General features: G+C 50.1%; 1 protein-coding gene across 1 annotated transcript; it reads left to right on the top strand.

Annotated features, from left to right (window-relative positions):
• The first annotated feature begins 2239 nt into the window (after window positions 1–2239).
• LOC123127734 (60S ribosomal protein L14-1) lies at window positions 2240–3820 on the top strand. Its single transcript, XM_044547547.1, has 5 exons — window positions 2240–2397; window positions 2494–2595; window positions 3134–3263; window positions 3352–3464; window positions 3554–3820. The coding sequence occupies exons 1-5, from the start codon at window positions 2395–2397 to the stop codon at window positions 3608–3610; spliced, it is 405 nt and encodes a 134-aa protein (XP_044403482.1). The 5' UTR covers window positions 2240–2394; the 3' UTR covers window positions 3611–3820.
• Window positions 3821–10351: the final 6531 nt, after the last annotated feature.

Below are 10351 nucleotides of genomic sequence, written 5' to 3'. Positions count from 1 at the left end.
TGGAGGCGACACGAGGCAGGGGCGCGACAGCGGGGTGAGCGAAGGGATAGGCGGCAGCAGATGGGGCGGGCGCAGCCAGCGAGAGTGTGGCGCGCGACCAGGGTGTGTGTCGCGCGGGGCATAGTGGTGCGGTGGTTGCGGCAAGCGCGACGGCAGCGGCGGGTGCGACCGACGCGGTGTAGCACGGGCGTGGGTATGGAGAGGGAGTGGCCCCGCGGGCGCGGAAGAAGAGCGGCAGGCTCGGGCATGGGCGTGCATAGGAGTGGGCATGTGCCACGGGGTCAATCCAAGGAGCTCGGTGGCTACCCTACAATGGCCATGGCGGACGGCGGTTCTCGGCCACGACGAAATACCTAACGAGAGCAAACGAGAGGGGAAACAGGGGAAAGGCAAGAGGAGATCATGGCGGTGTCAAATGGCACCCTAGGGGAAGACATGGGAGCTCGGGACGGCGCGGATCGAACGACAATGTCGCAGTGGCCCAAGGTTGAGGAAGACGGCAACGGCGTCGATGCGGGGGTGCTGGACTTTATCTCGTTGGCGCAGACAAAGTAGCGAAGGTGTTCGGAGCTCCTCGACAAGCTCCTAGCCCGCAGGGAGGGCAGTGGCCATGTGGACGGGGTCGGTCATGGTGGCAGTGGCGTCTGACTTCGTCCAGATCGACGGGATCGAGCGAGCGAGGAGGAGAAGTGGATTTGGGAGGGGCGTCGAGGAGGAGAGAGGCCATGGGGGCAGGGAAGGAAAGGCGTCACCCTTATCCATTCCCTTTCGATGCCAGCGAGGTGGTCGGGCGGGAGCCCGGCTCTGTAGCGACGCGGCTCGGGTAACAGGAGAAGACGACCGCGTGGGGATTGGACCGCTGAGCCGGTTCGATGACAAGGCCCCGGGGGCAGGGCGAATCCCCTTTTACATTGTCCTTTTGGTTTTTCAATGTATTCTAATATGTTTCTCTTTTTTAACACCGTTTTCTATTTATTCTTATCAATTAAATGATCTCTACTCATAATGTCTCAGTTGGTAGTCTTCGTTCCGGATTTATTTTTGTCCCACCTCCGAGTGAGAGAGAGGGGGAGAGAGAGTGAGGAAGAGGGAGGAAGAGGATATGTGTGTGAGAATTTGATGGTAAAAAAGATCGTCAATGTCACTTAATATGTATGAAAATATTAAATGTAATATTAACATAATTGATATTGAACTTTTAAAGTTAATGTGGCCCCGTTGCAACGCACGGGCATTCTTCTAGTATATTTAAAAGAATCAGTCCACATGTCTACGTATGGGCAAAACTAGTAATGTCAACATGTCTTTTGCCTCGCGGTCCCTCCCACATGTCTACGTGTGGGTAAAATAGATAACGCCCAAACGACCGGCTTCCTACCTCACAGTCCCGCCTATCTCACGTGATAATCACCACACGTCCCTGCAGTTGCTATGGTCCGAACCCTTTTTCATATTCGTTTAACTGCAATTGCCATGTTACTGAACTACAGTTGTCATGTTTGACAACTGCAGTTGCCATGGTTGCTCAACTGCAGTTGCCATCTCAGGTCAAGTGTCAGATGTCATTTTTGGACAACTACAGTTGTTGTCATGTATGGTCTGATCTACTATAGTTGCCATGATTTAAAACCTTAGGAGTTGCCACCTACTATATAGCACTACAAAAAGACATGGCAAAATAATCTGTTCGGATAAAGACAGATTTATCATATGCTTACAAGCACACTAGGGCAGTTACCATGTACCCTACAAAACACACGGCAACTGACAGCTTTGTGTGTGGAAGTGAAGACGGGCGTGTGGGCGAACTGATAAATGCCCACACATCAGCCCCTCTGCGTGCGTGGAAATTGGCATTTGGACGAACTCCTAAACGCCCACACACCAGCCCCTCCGCATGGTAAAGCGAACGTGAACGCGACTGGATGAACGCCATCACACCAGTCTAGTCCTACATGGCATAAAAAGATCTGACAAAACATGTCAAGATTTGTGCAAAAACAAATGGGCGAGGTACAAACGCCCACACATGTGGGCATTATCTTTTTCGGTTTTTTTAAGCGATTGAGGATTTGGTCCTGCCTGCCTAGACTGCTACTTCATGGGCCAGGCCTAATTTGGATTGTTTGCACATTAGCCCAATAGAGAGGGTGAACGACGACTCTACCAGGCCCATTATTCATTCAAAAGCCCAGAACCCCCCCAGAAACTCTCTGACCTGCATCGGACGGCTAGGAGAGCTCGCGTCACGATCCACGGGCTCACCGGGACTTGCACGCTGCCTTTATAATCCGCTCTCGCCGCCGAACCCTAGCTCCTCTTGCCTTTCTGCCCGCCCACCCGTCTCCTCGCCTCGCCGTCTCGCCCCACGCCACCGCCGCAGCCGCTGCAAAGATGGTACGTGGATCGGCCGCTTTGGTTCTGTGCTGCTCAGGAAAGGTTTTTCAGCGACGCGTGTTTTGACGAGGTTCGTTGTTTGTGCGTTGCGTGCAGCCGTTCAAGAGGTTCGTCGAGATCGGGCGGGTGGCCCTGGTGAACTACGGCAAGGACTACGGCCGCCTCGTCGTCATCGTTGACGTTGTCGACCAGAACCGGGTGAGTGCCGAGTCTTGCTGGTTGGAATTCCGAAGCACTCATGTGGGGTAGTAGATCTAGAGTTCTATAGCCATGTTCTGTTTGTTGGTAAGAAACCTTGTGCTTTCGGTTGTTCTGCGGAAGAAATGTATAAATCTGTTTAGTTTTATTAGCTAGCTTCGGTTTTGAAATGTTGTTATTAGCTAGCTTCTGATGAAACACCAAATAGAATTCTATGAGTGGCATGTCCTAGAAGTTGTTCAGTTGGTTTACATAGGATTAGCTGTAGCTTCTGCGCTCAGTGCACTTACTGGGGTGATGTATAGAACAATACCTGGGGTTATCTGACAGTTCTGTTTACCGAGATAATGGTTGTAAAATGCACTGCTTGCAAGATCAATGTGTTTATTTATGTTTGCCTCTAAAAAAGTTCTCTACATATGTTTGTTACTGGTTATCATGTGCTCTTGCAAGCAGAGTTTAGCAGTCTGCTCTAGTTCTGGTTAGTTATGTTGTGGCTCTTTTAGTATTGAATTTGACATTACTCTGGTGCATTCAGGCACTTGTGGATGCTCCCGATATGGTCAGGTGCCAGATGAACTTCAAGCGTCTTTCGCTGACCGACATCAAGATTGACATCAAGCGTATCCCTAAGAAGGCCACTTTGATCAAGGCCATGGAGGAAGCTGGTAATGGTCAATCTTGTGGTGCCCACACCTGCAACATTTGGAATTTGTTCTGTTGATGCTTATTTGAGTTTGTGGTGCCATTTTGTAGATGTGAAAACCAAATGGGAGAACAGCTCATGGGGTAAGAAGCTTGTTGTCCAGAAGAGAAGAGCATCGCTGAATGACTTTGACAGGTTCAAGGTCATGTTGGCTAAGATTAAGGTGAGGCATTTCACTCACTACCATCTGGTTTATTGGTTTAGGGCATTGCTTTTTTCACCTGCTTACCCTGTCATTTTTCATATGAACAGAGGGGTGGTGCTATCAGGCAAGAGCTTGCCAAGCTCAAGAAGGAGGTTGCTGCTTAGAATATCTTAGTGGATGACATGTTGAGTTTTTTGTTCCAAGTTGGATCTGCTCTATGTTCCAGTGTTCTTGAAGCCAGAATTAGTACAACTGTTTTCAGCGAACTATTTCATATTTTGTCATGGTTGTTATTGAATACCCAAGCTAGTTTGCTACAGATGTGCCTCTTGCCTTCGTTCATATGTGATATGTTGCCCGGTTCTCTGCTTTTACTTTTGACTTGTGCTCTTGTGGTTATTTTTTAAGATTTCAGTAGGGTAAGCATGTCTTTTGAATCTAAGTGGGAAATGTTAATTAAATAAGATCAAAATAAAGTGCAGTGGTACCTTTATTCTATTCCCGATCGATATCATTGTTGGTCAGTTGCTCTGTCTCGTGCCGATTGGTTTGATGCCCTAGACGGCTAAAATATCAAAACAGCACAATAAACAGTTTTGTACATAGAATATTTGAACTTGTATTTTGTTTTAGAGAAAAGGCGCAACCTGAGCCTGATTCTGACTGCTGCCGCTCACGGTTGCTGACCTCTTTGCCTTGCCAACCCTTTGCCCACTATTTAAACCCTTCATGAGCTCCAAAGATTTGTCACCACACATGCCATGGCCTTGATGTGCTCCAAAGATCTGGGGGACAACCTCTTTTGAACAGAAGGGAAGACCGCCGCCATTGTTGCCGGCTCACAGGAGGCAGGTGCTGTGGAGGCTCCAATGGCAGAGGCGGCCGACGACTGAGCCGGTGCCTTCACCGGCTTATGCCGGCATCACCATGTGTAAGGCCCATGCTCACTACACCAACATGGTGTTGGAGGAGCGGGAGGCCGTGTTCCAGCAGGCGCATGCCCGTATAGGCCTATAATCTTATGCCGACATCACCATGGGTAAGGCCCATGCTCACTACACCAACATGGTGTTGGAGGAGCGGGAGGCCGTGTTCCAGCAGGCGCATGCCCGTACAGGCCTATAATCTTATGCCGGCATCACCATGGGTAAGGCCCATGCTCACTACACCAACATGGTGTTGGAGGAGCGGGAGGCCGTGTTTCAGCAGGCGCATGCCTGTACAGGCCTATAATCTCCGCCTTGACGAGCACCGGTGCGCGGAGGAGCTACTCGTCGTCGGCGCGGCCATCACGTCGGATGTGGACGTTGGCGAGCAAGAGGCTCTGCTGGACTCCTACCGCTTCGCTTGTGACATCCATCGCGACTGCTGGCTCTAGCGCCAGTATCATGCGGATTTAGAGGCCGCCTACAAGAAGATCGATGAGGCGGCGGATGAAGTTTACGGGCCCGATGACGGTAGTGAAGAGGCCGGTGGCTTTGCGGCCACGACATGACACAACGACGTCGACGCGTTCGTCAGCGCCGCTGGCAGCGAGGCAGAGTAGAGCATGGGAAGGAGCCGACGCTTGTGTCAAGGCCACCACTCTTGCTCTCTTGCTGAAGCTAAGCCTTGTGGCCTCATCTTTGTCGGCTGATTAGCCACTTGTAGGTTGCAGAGGCGGAGCTGGAGCTTCACTTCCCGAGGCTCATAACCGGATGGTCATGGGGAATGGGTGTCGGTGGTAATTTAGACCAGGTTAGAGTACGATTTAGTTTTAAGAAGTCTAGAATGTAATGAATTTCATTTGATTTGTATGGAAATCATCTATTTTCCATGAATTTCATCTTGTTTGTTTAGCCGATTTGAAATGTATGCGGATACCATTGGATGGTCGGCTCTCACATCCATGTTAGAGGACTAGTCCCCCCTGTCCGCAGATGGATGTGGTAATAGTTTAAAGAAACATGCACACTGAGGCCTCGCCATAGACTATGACATACACAAGGAAAGCTAAGAGCATTTCCAGCCGTTGAGCCTCCCCAGGAGGCATTTTTTTCGCCGCTTGGGGGGCTGCCGGCGAAAAATTTGGCATGGGGTGAAATTTGTTCCACTCGTGGCGCCCCCCATGTAGCTGGGGCCGAGGTCGGTGAGCACGACGAACGCTGAAGGGACGACGCGCTCGGCCACTCCGTCTGCTACGCCTCCGCCGCTGCCTACTCCTCCTCCTTCCGCCATGGCATCTCCGGCGCCGGCCCGTCCGCCACGCCGGCCAGCGGGAGCGCGAGCAGGCGGAGGTGGGCGCTGGGCTTCCTCGGCAGCGTCGAAGGCGCTCGCGGGGACGGTGCTTCTGCTCCTGCTTGGGGACGCCGACCAGTGGTGAGCGCGCGCGCGGCTCGGTGGCCGGCCACGACGCGGTCAATGCGATGAGCAGAGCGACGAGGGAAGCACGCGGACGCACATGGGGCGAGCGGCTAGAGCGGGCGGGATACGCCGACGCGAGGCAACTGCAGGCCATGGCCGGAGAGCGAGTTGCGGGCCACGACATGTGCGGGCCGCATCGGGTGCGGTGCAGAGGAGTGGCGCGGGGGCAGGCGTGACGGCCGGAGACGAGGCCATGGTGCGGGGAGGCGGCGGACGCCAACGAAGGTAGCAGGACGCCCTTTCCAACCTTGGCGAGCAGGACGTGTTGGCGCGCGCGAGCTCTGCCCCGGCCACGCACAGGAGGGCGCGGGCGAGCTCCGCCTCGGCCAACGCAGAAAAGCGCTGGCGAGCTCCTCCCCGACCATGCGCAGCTCCGCCCCGGACAGGAGGGTGCGGGCGAGCTCCGGCCACGGCGCCTCCTCGTGCAGCTCAGAGTGCATGCGGCTCGGTGTGTGTGCGTGGGGGCAGAAGGAAAGAGAAAAGAGAGGAGAGAGAGGGGGATGGGTGGCTGACGTGGGCCAATCGCGTCGCTTAAACAAAGCGCCGGTCCCCCCAGCTGCCCCCCGATAGCCTGGGTGTGGGATGGGCTCGCCGGCTTTGTTTTTTGCGAAAACCGGTGAAAAGTGAGGTCGTGGGGGCGTGGCTGGGACGATTTTTGTTTGCCGGCGCTGAAAAAAAATGCTCTTGGGGGGCTTCTTGGGGGGCCGGCTGGAGATGCTCTAAGGCGTTGAAGGACCTGAAACCAAATGTCTTCACGTGACCTCCAAGTTTGGGCCAAATTCCGATGAAGCACCAACGCCGCCATTGGCTCAGCGACAAGATAGAACCAAAGAGGGGACGATGATCCCCTCTTGCCCAGAATCGAGGGTGGCAACCCACCAGCGGCACCGACAGGGACTCTCCACTCTTGCAGCCATGAGACTTGTCAGAACTGAATCCGAGCCGCCATTCGCCACCACCAAAAACATCACCCTCCGCAACTGTTATCTCGGACGATGCCTCTAAGGAGTAACACGACTCCACAACATCGTCGCCACCCAAATAGGGGACCAAGTTTTTACCACTAAGCAGCGGCATGTTGAGGGGGTGGGGAACCTCATTGAAGCCTCCAAGGAGTGGATTAGTGTCAAAGCCCATGACGCCCCCGTTTATAACCGTGCACTAATCATACACACATCATGCACGATCACGAACGGTGACTCACGTCAATATCACAACACAATCTCTGCGACACAGAAGATAAACATAAAACAACATATTACAAGCCCGGGTCACGAGGACCCATAATACATAAATCATCAAAGAAAATATTGTATGAGTACATAAATAGTTAGAGAAGTTTTGCCTTACGAAGGCTGGGCAAAACAACGACACTATGATCGAAAGGCGAGGCCTTCTGCTTGGGACCTCCGGACTACTCTTGGTCGTCGGTCTCCACATAGTACGCTCCGCTGGGGTAACCTGCATCCACATTTCTACCAACTGTTGCAGCAACCGGGTTAAATGAAAAGGGTAGCAAAGCAACCGTGGGTACTCATCCGAAGTACTCGCAAGACTTACATCAGATCTACACTAGATATGCATCGGTATCAAAGGAATGGGGTAGTATCTATGGACTAAACTGCAAAAATATCAACATAAGGGGGATAAGCTCATCATATCGAAGACTACATCTTCTTGCAACCATCATCTTGCAGCAATAGAAGAGAGGAGCATTATATGATATCATCTTGTACATATGTAGCAATAAACCTGCCCAGAGATCCTCTCCTCGTCTCCCTGGGGAAAGCGATCTCCGGGGGTATCTGTCTCTTATCTGGCTATGTTTTAAAAAGTATCCGGTTTTAGTTGTAAAAGTGGGATACAACTCCAAGTCATCCTTTACCATGGACACGGCTATTCGAATAGATTAGTTCCCTATAGGGGTGCACCACGTTACCCGATACACTTCATTACCTCTAACCAGACACACTTTTCTAGGTAATGCCCAGGCTTGGATAATCAACACGTTGTAGACCAACCTAGGCTCCCCAGAGAGGTCAACACGTCAATCTAAATCCTAAGTGCAAAGAGGTCATGGGCCCATCACCCTAAGCACTCCTGCATGTTGCGTGACTAGCCGAGGCCCAGGGGCGCCTTTGTGTACACAAGCAGGCCTAACCAGCCCACCCCAATAACCAGCCCGCATCTCTGAACTATAACATCTGGAAAGCTTTTAGAAGGAATGTACGATGCCGAGGTCCCCATATACCATTATCCCGCGCGGCGGTTAGTGCGTATATGCCAATGGCAGTCTCAGATCAAATATCCAACCTCGTTAAGCATGTTATTATGAAATATCCACGAACACCAACCTGGGACCAAGCCCACCTCTCGCCTAGGTGGTTTCTACCTACCCTGTTGTTCCACCAACAGTGAATCATTCACGGGTACCCTTGGGGCCGACCCGTCTTTAACATTTGGGGTTGTCGGGACTCAGTTCCATAACATCAAGGTGAAAACCCGAGGAATCACCCTCGATAGATTCACACTTGATATACTGCATGACAGAGACATCGTCGAGAGTGGTATATGAGGAATCACCTTTCATAAGGTCACACTAGATGTGTTGCGCTGCAAAGTCATCATTGGGAGTGAACTACGAGGAATCACCCTTAGTAAGTTCACCCTTAGTGCGACTCTACAGAGTCAAATAATTGTAGGGCCTAAAGGGGTGTTCAGGTCTCTGTACAACGATCCATCATCTCGGATAACCCAGATAGTATAGCATGGTATCCCACACAAGGATGTAGGGCCACTAATGGGATAATAAAAAACATATGCTACTTCTTGAGCTTGCGTTGGTTTTTCCCTTGAAGAGGAAAGGGTGATGCAACAAAGTAGAGATAAGTATTTCCCTCAGTTAGAGAACCAAGCTATCAATCCAGTAGGAGACAACGCACAGATCACCAATACCCGCGCAAACAATCAAACAACTTGCACCCAACGCGATAAAGGGGTTGCCAATCCCTTCACGATCACTTGCAAAAGTGAGATCTAATAGAGATAGATAAAACTAAACAAACGATAAAGTAAATATTTTTGGGTTTTTTGGTTTATAGATAGGAAAGCAAAAGATTGCAAAATAGTAGATCGGAAACTTATATGATGGAAAATAGACCCGGGGGACATAGGTTTCACTAGAGGCTTCTCTCAAGATAGCAAATAATATGGTGGGTGAACAAATTACTGTTGAGCAATTGATAGAAAAGCGCAAAGCTATGACGATATCTAAGGCAATGATTATGAAATACAGGCATCACATCCATATCAAGTAGACCGACTCCTGCCTGCATCTACTACTATTACTCCACACATCAACCGACTCCTGCCTGCATCTAGAGTATTAAGTTCATGAAAAACAGAGCAACGCATTAAGTAAGATGACATGATGTAGAGGAATAAACTCAAGCAATATGATGTAAACCCCATCTTTTTATCCTCGATGGAAACAATACAATACGTGCCTTCCTGCCCCTACTATCACTGGGAAAGGACACCGCAAGATTGAACCCAAAGCTAAGCACTTATCCCATTGCAAGAAAAACCAATCTAGTTGGCCAAACTAAACCAATAGTTCGAAGAGAATTACAAAGATATCAACTCATGCATAAAAGAATTTAAATAAGATTCAAATAATATTCGTAGATAAGCTAATCATAAACCCACAATTCATCGGATCTCGACAAACACACCGCAAAAGAAGATTACATCGGATAGATCTCCAAGAACATCGAGGAGAACATGGTATTGAGAATACAGTTGATGTAGAAGCCCTCCATGATCTGAGGTAAACTACTTGCGCTTCATCGGAAGGGCAATACAGTTGATGTAGAAGCCCTCCGTGATCGAATCCCCCTCCGACAGGATGCCGGAAAAGGCCCCAAGATGGGATCTCACGGGAACAGAAGGTTGCGGTTGTGGAAAAGTGTTTTCGTGGATGCTTCTGGAGGCTTGGGAATATATGTGAATATATAGGACGAAGAATTAGGTTAGGAGAGTCACGGGGGGGGGGGGGGGCACAAGGCAGGGGGCGTGTCCTACCCCCTTGTGCCCGCCTCGGGGATCTTCTGACTTAGTCTTCAAGTCTCTAGGGTGTCTTCTGGTCCAAGAAAAATCATCGCGAAGGTTTTATTCCGTTTGGTATTCCTTCTCCGCAAAGCTAAAAAATCATCGTGAAGAAAAATCTCCGCGAAACTGGCACTGGGCTCTAGGTTAATAAATTAGTCCCAAAAATAATATAAAATAGCATAATAATGCATATAAAACATCCAAAACAGATAATATAATAGTATGGGACAATCAAAAATTATAGATATGTTGGAGACGTATCAAGCATCCCCAAGCTTAATTCCTGCTCATCCTCGAGTAGGTAAATGATAAAAACAGAATTTTTGATGTGGAATGCTTCCTAACATATTTATCCATGTAATTTTTCTTTATTGTGGCATGAATATCCAGAT

The sequence above is a fragment of the Triticum aestivum genome, chromosome 6A (assembly GCF_018294505.1).
Source record: "Triticum aestivum cultivar Chinese Spring chromosome 6A, IWGSC CS RefSeq v2.1, whole genome shotgun sequence".
NCBI lineage: Eukaryota > Viridiplantae > Streptophyta > Magnoliopsida > Poales > Poaceae > Triticum > Triticum aestivum.
The sequence above is the reverse complement of the archived record's forward strand: the minus strand, read 5'-3'. Positions and strand labels throughout refer to the sequence as shown.

Excerpts from the sequence above, each read along its gene's own strand:
- LOC123127734 (XM_044547547.1), top strand. Across the intron at positions 2,596-3,133 it reads ACGTTGTCGACCAGAACCGG|GCACTTGTGGATGCTCCCGA; the intron begins GTGAGTGCCGAG and ends TGGTGCATTCAG. Across the intron at positions 3,264-3,351 it reads CAAGGCCATGGAGGAAGCTG|ATGTGAAAACCAAATGGGAG; the intron begins GTAATGGTCAAT and ends GCCATTTTGTAG.